Consider the following 20,049-nt stretch of genomic DNA (forward strand, 5'->3'; position numbering starts at 1 on the left):
TTATGACCATGGTATTAGTTCTATAATATTGTTGCCCACAATGCGATGCAAATCTATTAAATAAAGGGTTGATTTGATCATCTTATAAATCAACAATCAATGTGATCCATGATCAGTAAAAAGCCCCTTTATTCACAAACCAACTGTTCTATTCGTGTTTGTTCTGTGAGTTTAATAACACACTGGCTTTGTTACCAATAGACGGTGTGTAATCCAAACCTGGAACGGCTAAAAACGTACAAGCAGCGAACCATTATCCAATGACAAGATCATTTTCTTTTACTCTGGCTAGCGTACTACGTATAGTATTGTTATGCTCAGCACAACATGTCTTGTGATAAAACAGTACGTCCAAGGAATTTAGCCTTCATCTAAAAATAACTTTTTTTAGCTTTGGTTTCAAGCAAACTTTTATTTTTGTTGTTAAGGTTGTTGCAAGAACTCGAACACAGGTGAACCTGATAAAAGCAATATGAATTGTCTTTCTTAAATTCTAACGGGAGGATGCTGTAATTTTAGCGAATCGCATGCGCACTCGTTCCCGGTGTTTTGGCGTTCGGTTGGTTTTGAAATCCTAATTTAGGCAACCGTATCAGCTTTTAAAATGCCGTTTAATTATGAGGGAAACGCTGCCTACCCACATAACAGAGGGTAACATAACATGCCTATCTAGTATCAAATAGAAATTCGATTTCTGTTACGCATTAATTACGCTGTAGCCCAACTTTACTACACACAGTGTGTGTATATTAAAGGCTACACACAGTAAAACCTTTCAAAGCCGGGTTTCAAAATCGATCAACAGAAACTACAAATCCCAGAATGCATTACGCTGCGTCCTCTCTGACGAAACTAATTGCGTGAGGGCTCCACGCTGCCAACTTTCCTTCTCTAGCTTGTCAGCCACAGAAACAACGTGGACAGAATTCGAGATCTCTCAGTTTCCATCAACACACAAACACCGCTTTGGGCAAACAGAAACAACATGCTGTCACTGTCACTGAAACAGCTTACTCGTGTGAGTACTGAGAGATTAACTATTGCATTTGAAACTTTGTGTTTATTTTCTTGGTATTTAAAGTGCTGCGTTAGCTAATCCTTAGGTATTTAACATGTTCGGTGTGCGGTAAAGTTGTTAATCTCTTGATGCAGCAAATCAGCATTAAAAATGGCATTTTGTAGTACTGTATATATGGCTTTAAATAAAAGTATGCGATCGTAGGAACTGTGTTTGAAACATGGAGATTAACCTAGCTAGCACTGGTGTGATTCACTGGGGCGTCCATGTTGCCTTTCTCTGACTCCTAGAGCACTAGTCCACCCATTATTACTGTATTTGGTTTTAATGATGCATTTTTTTAGCTGTATTCGTGAATGAAGCAGAGGCACGTCTTCGCCTATGCAGTGTATGTATTTTCAAACCCAGCTCGATTCTGTTGTTGGTTTGGCTCAGCAGTCTGTTTAGTACGTGGCACGAGCTCTTTGCACCGTGGAATGTTGCAGTAACTTTCTGCTCCAGTGTTTTTTCAGAGCAGTTTTACACGTTTTTTTCTGTTTATGTTGTTGTTATTCTGCACCGTTGCGCACATAAGGACGTATGAATACATTTTATACGCAATCCTGTATCATGCATATTTTCCTACAACCGTGCAAGCGAAGCCAGTGCGTGTTCTGTTTTTGAACTGGTTAGAAAGGTTAGAAAAGCAACAGAAAGTGGCCTGCGACAACCGAATAACGATGTAAAATACAGGTTAAAAAAAAAAAAAAGCGGTGCTGATAAAAAGTCTGTTTGGATATGTCTGTGTATAGCTTAAACGACAAACTTAAATACTGTATTCAAGGAATTCAGTAGCCATAACTTGTTTAAAAAACAAAAAAAAACTCGCAACACGTGTACCTTGATACAACCAAAGCTGTAAAAGTTTACTACAAACTGCAGCATTGTAGATGATGCAACCTCGCACAGTTGGTTTCATCATATTGCTATGGTAACGTACAGCCCAGAGCTCGGAGGCGGGTTGCTTACGCACGACACGTAAAAACGTGAATAGTTTCTTTAGTAAATTTCACAAAAAAAAACAAAACACGAACTACAATTCAAGTAATTGTAGTTTTAAGAATGGACGTTACGTGTAGTTATGCGAGCACCCCATCTGTTTCAATGCGAGTTTCTGTTTAAATAAATTGAATGGGTATCGCCATTTCTGATCAGTCTTGCGTGCAATTTAATGCACTTAAAATACACATGAGAGTAATTTTATCGAGCGTGTGCCGTTCATTTGGCTGTACAATGTTGTATTTCACTGCAGTAAGGAGGGGGTCGTGATGGTAAATGGTAATTGCTGCTGAGCGTGACCTTACAACAGTTCACTGCCGTCGTATTCCTGAGATGAACCGCAGTAGGACACTGTGACTTGGTTTTGCAATACATTTAATAAACAACGTTAAGGACTTTGCAGTATAACTTAAGGGAGACCTCCCAGCTGAATATTCCAGCGACACATACTTATTCAATTTGTGAGCCACTTCCTGGGTGCCCAGCAGCTATAACAAACCCAGACGAGGTTTACAGCAAATAGACTCATTTACAACAACAGTTGATTTTTAATTTTTTTTAGACGACTTTACCAGCTTCTCAATCAAGTATTTATTTTATTTTTTTGAATTGGTATGACCACTAGCATACAAGTACTGGTCACTGCTGTGATTTCCCTACTCACTGCGATGGTATTTCTTTCAAAACTGCACATTTGAGACCTGAAATTACTCTGCTAGCTACAAATCATTTTCAATAGACTATAATAACAATTTTTTATTCTGGATACCTCTTTTCCATACCCAATACTTGTCTCATCCTAACTTAATTTGAACAAGGGCCTTTTATAAACACCAAAATGTCCACCGCAGACTCTGTTTTGTTGCTGCTTTCCAGGTTTACATAAGCATTTCTCAGACAGCTCTGCCGTATGGCATTATCATTTGCTTAACGTCCCATACAAAGTGCCAGAGCTCACCCTTGCGATCAGCCAATTAGAATCCTCCAGTGTGTCCACTCCTCTTGTGCGAAACGCTGCCATCTGTTATCAGCTGACTAAAGGCTGAAAGCTAGGGCAGGGTCCAGACAGATATTATGTTTATAATCACTGTCACTTGACTTCTGTCCTCAAGGTTTTTCAAGGATAGTTTGCAGATAGTTATCTAAGAGGGAGATATATACAGAGCTTGGGTTACCAGACTCTGAGCTGTACTCCCACATTGGGGATGTATAGTCGCCTTGGCAACAGGGATTTAAGGCCTAGCTGTGGAAGCACCCTTCCATGTCTGGAAAAAAAAAAACACAGCCAGGTCTGTTCAGTTGGTCTAAATTGGAGCATGTATCTAGTGTTAATACCATTGTCATTGAAATAATCAAAACATTTCATTTTCCATTTTTACTATTGATGAATGTGGGTTTTTTGTGTTCAAAATGTGATATTTCGCACTATTACAGTAAAATGTAATACCACTGTTTGTTGTGATAATATGTTTCAGCACTTAACAGTTGCACTATTTAGACATGCAGCTGAGTAACAGTCATGTGTCCTGTCGGTTTCTCCCCCTCACCAAAGAGGTGTCATTTGTTACTCCTAATTTTTTTACTATTTTTGACAACTGTAACATTGACTGACGTTTTGAACGATCGTTTTCCCAACGGTCAGTTCTCTTTTTTTTCTATTATTTTGTTAAATAGATGATTTATGTTTGATGGGTAGCTGCCAGACTGCTAGACCTAATCTGTTACCCTGAGAATCTGCCACCCACACTCCCTGGCCTGACTCATGAGTGCCACACACAGCTGGTGACCCTTCGCATTGAGTTTCAGATGCAGAAAACACCGTCCTTGTGACGGTAATCAAGATTGCAATAAGGACTACTATCCATCTAAAATTTTAAACATTTTTTTGTTTTGTTTTTTGGCTGACCCCACAAATCAACATAGCAAAAAACATCTTTAGTTAATTTTCTCTTCCTTTTCCCTGTTCATGTTTGCAACCAAACCTAAGTTGTTCTGCAATAACTCAAATATTGTATGTAGGGGTCTTTAGGGGTCCCGGAGTGGCTCATCCAGTTACAGTGCTGCCCCTGGGAGCGCAGGATGAGTCACACAGCTTGGACAGCGCTGGTTTGTGCCAGGCTGTGCAAAGAGGCTGAACTTTGCTGGGGTCTCCGAAGGGAGTGTCACATGTGCTGTGATGCTCCAGGGGTGGGGGCTGGGAAACAGAGAGGGACTCGTTCGCCTCATCGCGTAACAATAATTGGTCACTCTAAATTAAAGTAATATATTGTATTTAATATATTGCTTTGACTACAAGTTCAGTAAGCTTATAGTAAAAAAAGACCAAGAAAATTGAATCTGAAGCTTTTTACTCATTAAACAGTTTCGTCCTTGGAGCAGTGCAGATGGCTTTCTCAATGTGTGATTATACAGATCACAGTATACACATTACAAAAGATCAGGGAGAAGGTTACCAGCCAGGGGCTATCTGCCTCTACTTTGCTTCTAACTCTCCAAAAACCAAGAAACATCAAGCAGTAAGCCTTTTTTTTTTATCTGAAAGGAAGTCATTTATTAGGGAGTTGAATGTTCAAAGTGTCCTCAAAGGAAAGGGAAGGCTCAGGTGATGAGCTCAGGCTAGCGTCCCAGGTTTGGTGTCCCTGTGGCAGCAGAGACAGCAAAGGACGCTGCCTGTCAGAGTTAATGACCCGTGTGATTTAGCTGTTTAAGATGTTGGCTTGTTCATCCCGGGGCTGCAGCCCGTCTTTGAGATGTGACGCCTCATTAAAAATGTGAGGCGCAGTCTGTCACAGCAGTCAGCGGGTAACCCCCTTCTCCCCCCCCCCCCCCCCCCCCCCCCCCCCCCTGTCCTGCAGCGTCTGTCTGCATTGACTATACTCTAAACATAGAGTTTGTGCCGGGACAAATGTTTGAATATTTGAACAAACACTGAAATGTGAAACGCGAACAAGGAATGAATGACTACCTTCAATACAACACCTAGTGCAGTCAGGTGCATTAGGACAGGGGCTCCCAAACCTTTTTACCTGAGGCCCACCTGTTCAGCTGCATTAGGCACTGCGGCCCACTGTTAGCACTCCTTGGGGAAAATGCAAATTAAAAAAAACATTTTATTTATTTTTAAACCTGTAACATTATAAATAAACCTAATCTAAACTGTCCTTTATTCATTTGAATAAATATTGTGAAAGATAGAAATCACATAGAATATGCACTGAGTGAAAATATATATATTTTTTGAAACACTTTTAATTTTAGTAAATAAATTTAGTAAATAAAGTAAGTCGCAAAAACTAAACAGACATTTTTTATCAAACCTTTCAATTAGGTACCTTTGTATTATTATTTTTCTTTGTCATTAAACCTTATTATTCCCATTCATAAATACCTGAACAGGAATCACTTGAGTAAATCCATCTGCAGCGAAATCTGAATCAGTCAAAAAATGTTTTTTTTTATTATTATTTTCCAACAAAGCATATTCTAGAGTTAATTTAAGACGACTGTGAATGAGCCAGGAATCAATAAAATAGCAGCATATCCAAACATTTTAATAAATCAATTACCGGTATGCAACAAGATTGATCAGTTTGATTAATAACTTGATTTAGTTAATATTGAAACATACACTCAGTACTCACTATTTTAAATGTTAATAGCTAATTAGTCACAAAAAACGTATTCATCGTAGGCATCAATTGAATTTAAATGACTTTTATCAAATACAAAAGTATGAAAACCGTTTCTACAAAAGAAAAAGCCCATTCCAGCACCAGTACAAATGCATTCAAACTCCTGTTGCTGCCTTTTCTTTATACTTTGCAAAACCTATTCTTTGGTAGCGGATTCAACATACTGTAATTTTATTAATATTGAACATGCTTTTTACATCTGCCAGCGGAGCGATCACATGACCTTAACACTGCCCTATTGTCAGAGCTCTCGCTCTACATCCCGCCTACAGGCAATCTGTTCGCTCTGATTTGTGAATTTCTGCTTTGATTGACAGTCCGCCAATACTCCCTTGCTACACTTTATTTTTCTACAGTTACAGCTGACTATGGCACCTGCTTATGGCTATTAATAGAAAAAAAAATATGTAGAATGTCATTGCGCTACAGTTTTGGAACCCCTACTTTAGAACATTCAAATTCGCTCTTGGTTTGAATATCAGGTCTTCTGAACAAAGGTGCGACCAAGCAGCTAGATGCTCTCCTGCTCTATACTTCTCCCTGAGTGACTTTCTCTGTCCAAAAAGAAAGACAGAAATCCCATGTAGTGAATTTCTAATCAGCCTGTAATTGCTTTTTAATAACACAATTAAAATGAAGTTATAAATCACAAGACGACACACATGAGCAAGGATCTCAAGGAGAGGAGCTGAATAAACCAGTATTGAAAAAGACTTGAGTCTGCCCAAGAGGGAGGCCATGTAAAGAGAGCAGTGACAGTCTGGAGATTCGCAAGGGGAGCGGTCTGCACAGATTGCAACGACAAGTAAAGCTGCTCTCTGTCTATGCCCTGAACAAATCCTTGATTATATATTTTACAATTCTAGGCCGTTTATTAATCTCTTTAAGGCACAAGGGACATATGTGTTGCAATGAGGTGCATGAAACGATATTTAAAGTGTACTGACCGGTTGGATCTGGTCATCCAAGTTATCAGTTTCCTCCTCGTGATACTCTCAGATGTATTTCAGAAGAAACTGTTTGAACAACCACTCAATTCCTTGAGCACCTTGAGGGTTTAACCCAGCCGGCAGTTGCACATATTTCTGTCTGTCACACTTCTACATTTTGCACTAGTATAGGATTATAAATTACATCTTTAAGCCCAGTTATAGCTTGGAAGCAAAACAGAAAGATCTCCTGTTTTTTCCCCCCACTGATAACATTTGACACAACACCTTTCAGAGCTGAGTTTAACCATAGCCTTACAATAACAGCTGTCTTTAAGGTGTAGCGGCCCTGTGTGGTTTCAATAAATATTTTGCACATATTACAGGTTTTTCCTATTTTTAATATGCATCTGTATTCCCAACATTATTTTTTGTACTGCTGTCTGAGCTATAACAGAGCTCGAGAATGGCATTTATAACCATCCTTGCTGGAAGTAGTGGCATGCAGGTCTATGCAAGCTGCATACAGCTATAAACAGTATTGCATTTTAGTGTAAATTTCAATTCCTTTTTTTCTGTTGCTCTTGAAAGGACAAGGGTCTTTAACGGGGGGGTCCAATCCCAGTCGTGGAGGGCCATTCCACTCCAGGTTTAACAAGGAACATGAGAATTAGCTTCTTCAGGGTCTGGATGGAGATTGAATTGAAACAGTTTAGAAGAGGGTTGAAACAAAGACCAGGAGTGGCCAGCCCTGGTCTATAAGATGGACATTTTGTCTCCACTTTTTAATGGGAGTGTCATATTTAAACAATATCTCCTAACGCTAAACAACATAATGAAAACTGAAGTGGTTTACTAGCGGCAAAAATGGGCCACCATCGCTTTTGATACACATGGGAAAAAATAACTAGCAATAGACAAGTTAATTTCTGCACTACCCCATGGCAGTTCTGTTAAAAGTGAAACCGCTTTCATGGTAAATAGAACTGTGTGCATCTTTTCAAATTCCCCAGCCTTTAGAGCCCTGTCTAATAACCTACTGTTTTACTTCAATGCGTTAAACCAACATTATTTTACTGTCCTCCATTTAACATTCTTGCTGCTGTGCTAAAAAATCACTGCGGGGCTTAAACAGGTTCCGGCGTCTTTACATTCTTGTCATCGACACTAAGGAATGATGTCTCTGTCCCTGGGGAATGAATTCGGAGCAGCCTGCCCTGTTCTGGGTTCACCTTCACACCTCAGTTATGACCCCAACGCTGTCTCCGACCTAATAAATTACCTCCTGGGCCGTTTCCTGGGGTTCACCACGGCAGCAATGCGCTCTGCTGTCAGGTCAGTGTAAATAACTTCTCCCTGTGTGCGACTCCCATAATTAATCTCGGACTCCAGAGGTTTATAGCTGCTCAAGGGTGAAGGCAGCAGGCTCCTCCAGACTCGGAGTGAAGCAAAAACTTCTTAGAAGTCACACCTTAAGAACCAGAGACGGTTTTAGCGGCTAGCAACATGGGCAGTTGCCTGGGACCCCACTAGGCTAAGTTAGGTCATGTTTACTAAGTAGTGAAAAACAGATTTAACACAAACATTCATAATAGTATCACATATGTCACCTTAAAGTGGCATAGTCTAGTTTCATGACACTAGTAATTTTACGACAGTTAATATAAAATGGTATCATTACCTTGTAACGTGTACACACTGTATGTTTTTAGAGATCCATAGAACCAGTTTTTCTCTTGTGATGGGATTTAGGTCATGGTGTATATATTAGGAACAGTTTCCCTGAATTTGATCAAACCTTTTAATGTTACTAGTTCATGAACTTTCTGTCCACAGAAGGAGTTTGAATGTTGGCGCATTTCAAATTTGGTTGAAAAATATGCACGTCAAGGTCAAAATGAGGTTACAAGCAACTCCTGAAGTGTGTTTCAGTGACGATGTCTAGGTCTTTCATAGTTCACAGATTTACATTATTAATGGAGACATTTTGCTTTTCACTAAAAAATAATGTTGCAAATTGCACTTTGAGTTAAGACCTTGATCAATCTCACCCGACAGGTCATAAATACCTTGTAAAGCTTGAAAGTAGTTCAGTGCCATTAATCCTAAACCATTCTAATATAAAAAAAAAAACACCAAACATAAATTGCTAGAGGACTTTGTGTCCTGCATAGCAGTAAAAGTGGATTCTAGTCCCAGGTGCCAATTATTTGACAAGTGGAAATGCTGAATGTGGGATATAGGTGTTGTAAAGCACATTTGAATAGTGCTGATAGAGGCATAATTACTTACAAAGCTTGTTGATGTGTTTAAAACAGGCTCTGATAATGACATTACAGAATTTGAAAGTAGAAGACTAAAACAGTACTTTGTAGTGTTTTTCTCACCCTGCTCTTTATAGATTGTGTGAGAGGGTATGGGGTAAATTGTTCTTTACCCTGGTGGGGTGGCACCAGAGGTGCCAGGGAGGTCGACCAGCAATGGTATTCCGACCCCGGGTGCAGAGACAGTTTCCTGTAGTCCAAATAATAGTCACAATCCAAAGGGAAAAATAACAAGAGAAAACAAAAGACTTTAAATTCAAAAACTACAAATAAAAGTTTGGTTCACAGCAGTGTCACAGCCTCCGCTGTGCCGCAAGGTTACAGTCTGGTCTCCTATCACTAGACTTAGACCACGGTTGCCCACGTTATTCCCCCAGAGCTAACTACTTGTGTACGTCCCAGCTACGGTCCTCTTGTCGGTCTGGATACGTGGAACGGTATTTCTTTTCTTTGTCTTTCTTTCTCTGTTTTGCCTTTTGTTTCTTCTGTGCGTACCCTGCAGCCTCTGGAAGCCAACCACTTTTCAGGGCTCTTGCGCCTTTCACAAACGGTAGGTTCTGTCTATTTAGATTTATTCAATTTCCACGAACCAGGCTCTGGATGGCTTTTGTCCTGAACATGCAAGACAGAGGGAATCACAGCACGTTATTTTTATTGCCCCCCCCCCCCCCCAAGACCCGCCTCCTGACCACTCAGAGAGAGCCAGGCGACACACCCTCACCCAACCTCTCTGTGTCATCCCCATGATTGGCAGGCGGGTCCAACAGGGCCGTCGACCCCCCCCCCCCCCTGCAGGAGCATGCATGCGTCCGATAACCAGCACAGACCTCGCCCTGCTACAGACTGCAATACAAAAAATACTTTATTGCACCTGAGAAGGTACAGAAAGTGGCAACTGGGCTGATCGCTGGACTGGCATGACCTTTTGGAACACGTTCAAAGAAGTGCATCTCTGTAGTTTAGAAAAAAGACAGGAAAAGAGGCATTTAAAAGTTTATAATATCCTTAATGGATATTATAAACTTAGTGAATTTGGCAAATGAGTAGGATGAATAAAGCTGATTAAAGGACCAGACAGATGAAATTTACACAGATGCACGGAGTAGCCTACCAGGTGAAGCTTCTAAAAAAACATCAGACAATTGGATTCGGTCCCGTTAAATAATATCCCCTTAGTCAAATGTTGTGCTTGGATTGCCTTGATGGGTCTTGACTGCCTTTTCTCATTTATGTTCTTGGCAGCAGTAAACTGAGCTTCACGAAAGCACTGATCTCTTATTTTTCCCCTCCTGTTTCTCAGCCGCTGGCGCGATGCGTGCCCTCGGCAGCGATGGCAGTGCGTGGGCAGCACACCAAGCAGGTGGACCAGCCGGGAGACTTTGCCCAGTGGAGTGGGCAGGAGAGCCTGGCGGAGTGTGACCCCGAGATGTGGGACCTGGTGCAGAAGGAGAAAGACCGGCAGTGTCGCGGACTGGAGCTCATCGCATCCGAGGTACTGATTGCAAGCCTGATTATATATTGAAGCCTGAGATTGCTTTCACTGCTAAGCAACTGTAGTCTTATCTGTAAGCGTTCACACCTTCTATATTTGTGTTTTGTAACCCTAGACCTCTACATGTCTGCAGTAGACACATGGTGGTTCAACCTTCAATGCATTCATCCCTTACCGTATTCAGACTGGAAAGGATTAACAGTGATATTCAGATGCATTCCTTGCTCACCCCTGTGCTTGCTGTACAGCTTTTTAACACAGACTCCAGGATTCAATGGCTTTATTCAGAAACGGCACTTGAGTGTTCGTTCTCACTTAAGTGTGCCAAGTTATTGGTGTTTCACTTTTGAAAGACCTTTTGACTAAATGTCTAGAAGACATTGAAAAAGAGTTCTGATCAAAACTTTGCCATTTATAGTATGAGTATTATTTTAGTCATTCTAAATGAATAGTGTTTTATACTGGATTAAAATAAAGTTGTCTTGGAAGGTCATGGATAGTAAAATGATCATACAGGAATGGAAATAAGACTCCCATTGCTTAGCAGTTTGATCCATTCCTGGTTTTACTGCAAGTTTTTAATAAGACCTGAGCTTGAAACCTATACACTGGGGCTAATCATGCACATATTAAAACCTGGAATGGATCAAACTGCTATGCAATGTGAGTCTCTTATCCATCCCTGTTATGACATTAGCAGTCTTGCTGCATTTTCTGCAGGTACTAAAAGCAGGCTTTGTAAGGGGAATCCGTGTTTTAGAGCAATACAAAGCGCCTGTACCTTTTTTATCCTGGTGTAATCGATGAGTCTGGCATACGCGCTGGTTCTTGTGATAATCACTTTAGGCTGGAAGAGGCGAGCGGTGAACTCCAATTGGTCTTAGTCAATCAGTCCAGTGACAGGTTGCAAAAGAAACAAAAGCAAGAAGCCATGAGGGTTTAACAGGTACGATTTAGAGAATGATTTTATCAACACATTATAAAAAGGGCCTGCAAACGTAGCCGTCTTCATAACGTATTTATTCAGACAGATGAAAAATATTGAAAAAAGGATGAAGGAATACTGAAAGGATACATTTTAAAACCTGGAATGGTTGAAACAGCTATGCAGTAGGAGTCTTATTTCCATCCCTGTCATTTTCTCTCGAAGCTGTTCGCTTGTCTCGGCGCTTGCTTGGTCTCGGGGGGGATAAGCAGTAATTTATTTTGCTGTGGAGCGGTGTCAAGGCTCCACGCTGGGTGTCTGACAGTGTTTACCTGTCGCCTGCAATACCATGGCGAGAACTGGCAAAAATGCACCTCTTTTATTAAAGAAAGCGTTCACACTGAATGTATTCAAATCGGGCTGCTGTACTGCATGTTAAAATCCTCTCGCCAGTGTTGTGTGTCTTATTAACCTCTGCTGGGGATTCATGTGCCAGGTGATTAAATTGGAGGTGTCCTTTCGTAAGACACGCTTGAGTTGAATCCCAGTTGAGAGCATCAGAATCTGGGGATGTAAGGAGATGCCGGTCAGTCTGTTTTTATTGTATGTACCCGTGCTGTATTTTTACATCTAGAGAACCGCTTATCCCATTGTGATAAAACATGGTTATTCTTTATTACATGTTATTGAGAGTCATTGAGTGGGCTTACTGGCTGCTCTGACCTTGTAGGTGAAAATCACCTCGTATCTTGCACAGCACCCGATACTAATTTTTATAACATATCGGTAAATAAGAATAATTATAAACAGCGTAGGTAATACAGTGTCATTTCCATCTGATACACAGAAATTGCAGATGGCTTCTACTGTATATTATAATGTAAAATGTGCAATCTAAATGTGGATCGTATCGCAATACAAACACAATTCCAAGCTTTTGTCTCTGCTTGCGAGAGGCCCAGACTGAATAGCAGCTAGAGCACCTTATTATTATTTTTCAGTCTCTTCAATTCTTAGAATTCCTGAGAGTCCTATGATGAGGGATCCCAGCCCAGCTTAATAGAATCACTCCGACTCATTGTCTTCAAGTACTCTATAGTCTTAATATCCTCTTCTCATGTACCTTACAAACGATCGCTGCGCTTAGCATCCCTTAACTTGAGTTCTTTCCAGGAATGATGGATGTCTTCAGAACCCCCCTCTTCTATTATACAAGCTTGTGTTGAATTTGATACCATCCATTTCCCCTATGTAATAGCACAGCATCTCATTACCATTCATCACTGGGTCCCCTAACATGGTGATCCATGATCAAACTGGATATTGCAATATTGGCGGTTATTTCCAGCGCCTTTAAAACAAGTTGCCTTTAAAGGATGTATTGACTTTGACTCTGGAACTGAATGACCTGAATGATACAACGTTTGTATTAGTGCAGAAAGACAAAATGATGAGCGCCAGGAAGGACTCATTTCTGGAATGCTTAAAATAGTCAATGGCTAGCTGTCTCTGTGCATTGCTAGTCTAACGATCTTCCTTTGAGAAGTGGCAGAATATTAAAACAACTGCTTGCAGTCAGCAAGGTAAGAGTCGTACAGGCGAGGTCAGCTATGCCTGATAATCTGGGTTTTATTGAGATTTAGAAACGGACGTGAGCTCTGCCTTTTACTGTTCTTGTAACCATTTTACATTTGTATGTCCCTTTTCAGTGTTTAGCTTGTCTTTAGTTTTTTTTCTTTTCTTTTTTAAATCTAGACCATTCTGTATGAATGTTCTGAGGTCATCTGCAATGGAACTCCCTGATTTTGTAGATGAGGTTTTCATAATCTGTTCAAGCTGTTTTAATTGAGGCACTGCTTTCTGCCTGTGTTATAAGTAAGGCTGCATTTTTCCACGGTTTCCATTGCCGTGTAATATGTAGTTAGGGCTTGAATTTTTCATTTTATTTTTTTGTTCAGTTTGGGGGGGGGTCTTGCAGTGAGGATATCCACATTTGGATTCCAGCAGTGTAGAACTGGATGCATTTTGAATGAGAGAACTATGAGAAGTAATGCATTACATTGTATGCCCATTCCCGCCCGTGTATCTATCATACTGCATTCAGGGTTTTTTTCTGCCCACCTCACTGTGCGACTATAGCGTACTGTAGTAATTAATCTCCGCATATAATTAGTTATTTACATTTTTTCCTAAGATTAAACATTCATCATGGTATTCTGATTTAAGGTTTGATATTTATGTAGCAATAATAATAATAATAATAATACAGTCATGTACACAAGAAAAGCTAATATGCATTAGTAGAAGCATAACTGTACAGCAGTTTTGTATTTACAATAACTTTTTTGGTTCATCGCTGAATAAAACCTTAATGTGATGCCACAGTAATGACATGGTTATTTGTGCACTGCATCTAAAGTGCTACCCATATTTTATACATAACAAATACAGCAAACGCTTGCCTTATTGACGCACTGCCTGTTACACTGCATTTAGGAACCTGGCAGCCGGTTTAGTTTGCTTCTGGTAAATGATTGAACACACACTGCATAGAGCTGCGCGATTTCTTTATTAAAATGTCTTCAACGAAAAAGACACCAGCTGTATGAAAGATGGCAAATATTTCTGCTAACGTAAAAAAGGGAATGTTCCACAATTTAGCATTTGCTCTTTTTCAGGAAAGCATTTAAATATGTAGGAACATTTGCTGTATAACAAATCGAGAGAAATATCTTGCAGTACCTTTTTTTAGACATTTACCATGAAACAAATCCAGCTCTGATTATAAGTGAACTCTGATTTATTTTCTCATACAGAACTTCTGCAGCAAAGCAGCTCTGGAGGCCCTGGGATCCTGCCTGAACAACAAGTACTCTGAAGGATACCCAGGAAGGAGGTACAGCTACACTAAGGGATCATAACACCGATGCCACATTTCAGATCAGATTGGTTCATTTCCATCAGCAGCAGATCGAGATCAAACCCATTTCTGTTGGGACTCTGTCAGTCAGCCCCAGTTAGGATGGCAGGCTGGCAGGACTCCATCTGTTCACCCTGACGGTAAACGTTACTTAAATAGCAACAGGAAGGATGCTAGAGGCGGGTTTTAAATTTCGGACTGCAGAAAAAACTGTGTAGACAGAGCGTGAGGCCTGTGAATATATTGTACTGCTAGGAAAAGGTTGGTGAATTTGTTCATGGTAGTGTGATGCACACACTGGTCTTGTGTCTCAAATGGGAAAGTTAAACACAATTGCTACAGAAGACATGTATGAACTTCCATTGCTGGGCTTCTGTTTAGATATGTCTTGACCAGCTTATGTTGCACAGCTAGGGCCTAAAGTTTTGCATTGCCCCATAGAATTAACGCATTTTGCTTCATAAAGTCAAATTACATGTTAAGATATTGAATTACATAGTAACTGACATAAATTGAAAAGTGTGACATTTTGAAATCTGACATTGAAATACTGTATGACTATTATGGCTTCCGTTAGCGATCATTTTGTAGTTGGATAAGTTCAGTATACAAATAAAACATGAATTCGTATGATATTTCTTGTTTAAGAAAATCTGTATTTTAGTGGTGTTCTGGTTCCTTCATATTTTGATTACACCATTGGTTGCATATGTACTACATGTGAACAGTAAGGGTGATCATTAAGCAATCCTAATATAAATGTGATTTTTAAAAGACTTTAAAACCAACCCCGTCTCTCTCTCTCTTCTCTGTCCGCTCAGACTAATACATGAAAAACTACAACACAAAGAGAGCAGTTTCAAATGTCACCTTTTCACTTGTCAGGTCCCAGTGTTTGATATCATTGTAGTGGTTGCTTATCTGCTGGGATCAACCAAAAGAAAGGACAAATATCATCCAATATCCCTTAATCCTGTTGTTTGACAGACTCCATTAAGAAGAGGATTTCATTTATGACTAAAAGATTTGTTTTTCTAATGCCTCTTAATACCCGCCTTGAGGAATTCCAGATTTAATTATTTCAAAGCACAGTGTGTGTCTATAGGAGGAGGAATATTATATGATTTTCAGAATATCATTTCAGACTTGAAAAAAAAAGCTGTGTTATGTCAGGTCCTCAACTTCAATCCAAACACAAAACAGACTGACTTTTTTTTTAAATTAACTTTTAATGTCCTTATTTTATCCCTGACATCAGCTAAAGTACAGCAGCATTGTTAAAACCTTGTAACCTTTTAATTGAGATAAAATGTGCTTTTACAACAAGCATTGAGAGCTAGCGGAATAATTTTTTTTTGTGTGTGTTCCACTGAGTGAAATTGTGTTTGATCGGATCTCATTTTGGAATCTGTCTGTCATCCGTTCAAATCCAATAACCGGGCAGATCGCACTGATCCAACTTACAGAGTGTTGCTAAGTATATTCGGAGCTTGAACTAAGGGATGTAATTATCTGAATCCAGCTGCCTAGCGGCATTTTTTTGGTCAAGTCTTCAGATGTTAAAAGATGATATTGTTAGGACCCCCGAGTGCCTCGCTTGGTAAAAGCAGAGCTGCATGGTGTGCAGGGTGTCATACAGCCAGGGGAACGCAGGTTCACATCCTGGCTGGGGCTGTTTCTGCTCATCGCGCTGCAGCGGGTCCTAGTGAGCCAGACACGTAGTGAACTCAGACCGACACTTGCAGGGCTGGCTTTTGTCCTCCAGAGGGCGGTAGCTCGCTGAGATCCTGGGTGTGGAAGAGGTAGCTGGTTTGGTTGTGGGATCGGAGGACGCCCGCTGAACCTTCAGTTCTCCTGAGCAGTGTGGGGGAATTGCTACTGTGAGGGGAACAAATAATTGGCCGTTCTAAATTGGGGAGAAAATCGGGTGTAAAATATTTGGGCACACTAAATTAAAAAATGTATAATTATATTGTTTAAAGATGGTGCTTACATTATATATATATAAAAAAAAGCAAAGTAGGAAAAATTACATTAAAATAAGCACACAAGTGGGCCTACATAGGATTTGATACTCATGACTAAAATTAGAATGTGGCAGTAGACACCTACCTATACACCCGATGGCAGTTCCATTAAAGCTGCATCAACTTCCATGAGAAATATTTCTAAATTCCCATTTTACAGACCCTTGTTCTTTTTATTGAACCCTTCATAGAAACATGTCCTGATTTGAAATTTTGGAGAGGGTCTAATCAAAGGTGAACATTTTTTCGTATCGGTGTGTTCCTCTGTTCTCTAGTGAATCCCTCTCTTGCAGATACTATGGCGGTGCTGAGGTGGTTGACCAGATTGAGCTGCTGTGTCAGAAACGCGCTCTCGAAGCCTTTGACTTGGACCCGGAGCGCTGGGGGGTCAACGTCCAGCCCTACTCTGGCTCTCCGGCCAACTTTGCAACCTACACCGCGGTTCTGAACCCACACGACCGGATCATGGGCTTGGACCTGCCCGACGGGGGACAGTAAGAATTCAAACACTTTCCACTTGTTTTATCATTCCTTGCACAGTTACAGTTTATGGACTGATGTAGAGTTAAAGGGGGCAGGGTGTAGATGCACCACTGTAGGGTTCATAGACTTAACTTAGATATCCTGCTTCAGTATTGCTGTGCTTCATAAACAAGTTTAGCACGTTTTGGTTTATTTTGAGTGCTCGTTTTGCGTAGACCACTTACTGTACAATCGGGTAGCCAGCCATTGTACTATTTGAGAATTTCAACAAGCGTTTCTATCAGTTGCTTTGTCATTCATAACCTGTCCTGAAGAGTAATACGTGCCAATTTCCTTGCAGCCTCACTCACGGATACATGTCCGACGTCAAAAGGATCTCGGCCACATCCATTTTCTTTGAGTCCATGCCATACAAGCTAAATGTGAGTACCATATTTGATATTGATTTCGATTTCTCCAAGGCCGGCCAGCCGTACAGGGCTGGGAATGACTGACCTGCTTTTGCTGTTGTGTGTTTTCTTTTTTTAAAACATAAACTGTCACTCGCAGGGTGATTGAACCAAACACCTTGTAACTAATAGAAAATCGACAGCTGTTCCTGTAAACAGTGGGGCTCGGTGGAAAGATTGATCTGTTTTATGTGGAGTGCTCTTTTCTTTGCGGGAGAATTGTTAAGTAGTGTTGAAAAGAAGGGATTTAGTTTATAGTGAGTGTGTGTGTTTGTTAGCTTACTGGCAGTAGTGGTTTTTGTTTGTTTCATTAGGATTGTATTTGGTTAGGAGTGTTTAGACGCTAAACACATCCAATTAACTTACCGACCCATTACTGGCATTTCATTTAAGACAGGGGTGGCCAAAGTTCCAGTCCTGGTCTTTGTTCCAGCCCTGTTCTAAATTGTTTAATTGAACCAATTAATCATCCAGACCATGGAGTAGTTCATTTTAATATTCAGAGGCATGCGGGTGTAACATGGCGGAGGCTGGGCGTGAACTGGGGGCACTGCAAGTGAGTGTCAAAACCACAATGCAAAACAGCTGGCTCGTCTGCATTCCTGTTTTATAGAGCTTTTAACCTCATCTCATCTCATCTCATCTCACTGACAGGGGACAGAATCTGTAACGGCAGTGCAGCACACAACACTGCCTGTGCCCTTATTGAGGGCGACTTACAATTGTTACAAGATATCACATTATTTTTTACATACAATTACCCATTTATACAGTTGGGTTTTTACTGGAGCAATCTAGGTAAAGTACCTTGCTCAAGGGTACAGCAGCAGCGTCCGCCACCTGGGATTGAACCCTCAACCCTCCGGTCAAGAGTCCAGAGCCCTAACCACTACTCCACACTGCTGCCAGTTGCCTTCAACTACAGGGTCTTGCAGAACTCCAGTGTTCCTTTTGGCTAGCAATTATTATCTTAGATTGAAGGAAGCTGTTGAAAAATCAGATGCCTTTGGGATCATTCTATACAGTGGAAATGCACACTGCAGCCATTAGTACTGTAGCTTTTACCCTTTAGCAGAAATGTAGGCGCTCGGTTATGTATACAAGACAGAAATATCTGCTAATGAAATGCTGTTTTATTTTATGAAATGACAAGGATAAACTGGAACACAAAAGAAAATAACAAGTTGATAACAAGACAGATGTAATCTTCTGTGATGCTTTTTTCTTTAAAAAAAAAAAAAAAAAAAAAAAAGGGAAAAAATCAATGGCAATCCCCGGTCTCCTTGAAAACTCAGAAAGAAAAGAATTTCAATCTTCGTCTCCAGACTTTTTACAATTGAATTTCGACATCATAAAACCTTCAGATGGACAGCAGTGGCTGATGATCCAAACATACACTTGTTTATTTTCAAACCTTTCAATAAAATGCCTTTTTTTTTTTTTTTTTTTTCTCTCTCCCAATATTTTTCTTGCGTCGAAATAAATGTTATGAAGACTGCTACACCTTCAGGTCTTTATTTAAGAAAGTTAATCGTTCTCTAAGTCGTGTTAAACCCTCACGGCTTCCTGTGTTTTTGTTTCTTTTGCAGCCTGTCACCGGACTGATTGACTACGATCAATTGGAGTTCACCGCTCGCCTCTTCCGTCCCAAACTGATTATCGCAGGAACCAGCGCGTATGCCCGACTCATCGATTACGCCAGGATAAAAAAGGTACAGGCGCTTTGTATTGCTCTAAAACACGGATACCCCTTACAAAGCCTGCTTTTAGTACCTGCAGAAAATGCAGCAAGACTGCTAATGTCACAACAGGGATGGATAAGAGACTCACATTGCATAGCAGTTTGATCCATTCCAGGTTTTAATATGTGCATGATTAGCCCCAGTGTAACAAACTCAGGTGTGTCTTATCAAACTCGTAGTAAAACCAGGAATGGATCCAACTGCTACGCAATGGGAGTCTTATTCCCATCCCTGCACAAGATGATAGGTGCATACGTCCCACCAAATATCCTCAGTGGACACCCACACTAATATGTAAGAGAGTCCAAGATTTACTCATTGTTTGATTACTCAAGCATACATGTTTATTGACTGGATACAGTGTGTCAGTGCTCCGTCAACAGTCACTTTAACCCACTTGCAGTTATTTTTTGTTTTTAAATATTTAAAGGATCATTTTCATTAAATTTTATTCATAAAAAATAAAGTATTTGAATAGGTAAAGCATTGTTAATTGTGCCCAAGTTAGCTAGAGCTAGTGTAATGTCAGTGCATTGCACAGCCTGTTAAAATGAATGGTCTTCATGTGTGTTTAGACCTGTTTTAATGATTCAGATTCCACAGTATTTTGCATAGACCCCATAAAGTTGACAAATTTAAATACGGTATTTTAATATTTGTTTCTGCCTGCTAACGGCGTGTTAATTTTTCTTGATCCTGTTCAGTATTCGTTAATGTGTTCTAATAAAATACATATTTGCGATCTTTAATGTCATGAAGAAAAAGTGATTGATTGCTTTGTGTCTTGCAGACCATTATACGAAATTGGATCACCAAAAAAAAATAATCTGTTTTTGCTACATTTTTTAATAGCTGCATGTCTGAAATACTGAAGTGCATTATGTGATAAATATGCTAATCTGATAATATGTCAGGTCTTTAAGATAAAATATAATGAAGCAGTGTCTAGTGGAACTCATGTCTGATACCAGAGGCAGACAATTTAAGAGCCGCTTTGCAACTCTACCCAG

At 40.2% G+C, this 20,049-nt stretch overlaps 1 protein-coding gene across 1 annotated transcript in view; it reads left to right on the top strand.

The window, feature by feature from the left end:
• Window positions 1-826: 826 nt before the first annotated feature.
• The window catches only part of LOC131709239 (serine hydroxymethyltransferase, mitochondrial-like), a 28,130-nt gene continuing 8,907 nt past the window's right edge, over window positions 827-20,049 (top strand). Inside the window, exons 1-6 of the mRNA XM_059011429.1 lie at window positions 827-1,018; window positions 10,302-10,493; window positions 14,235-14,314; window positions 16,659-16,859; window positions 17,189-17,270; window positions 18,887-19,009. Of these exons, the coding sequence (XP_058867412.1) occupies window positions 986-1,018; window positions 10,302-10,493; window positions 14,235-14,314; window positions 16,659-16,859; window positions 17,189-17,270; window positions 18,887-19,009 (711 nt within the window). The 5' untranslated portion in view covers window positions 827-985. The remainder of the gene's footprint in view (window positions 1,019-10,301; window positions 10,494-14,234; window positions 14,315-16,658; window positions 16,860-17,188; window positions 17,271-18,886; window positions 19,010-20,049) is intronic.

Source organism: Acipenser ruthenus, chromosome 42, assembly GCF_902713425.1.
Source record: "Acipenser ruthenus chromosome 42, fAciRut3.2 maternal haplotype, whole genome shotgun sequence".
Taxonomy (NCBI): domain Eukaryota; kingdom Metazoa; phylum Chordata; class Actinopteri; order Acipenseriformes; family Acipenseridae; genus Acipenser; species Acipenser ruthenus.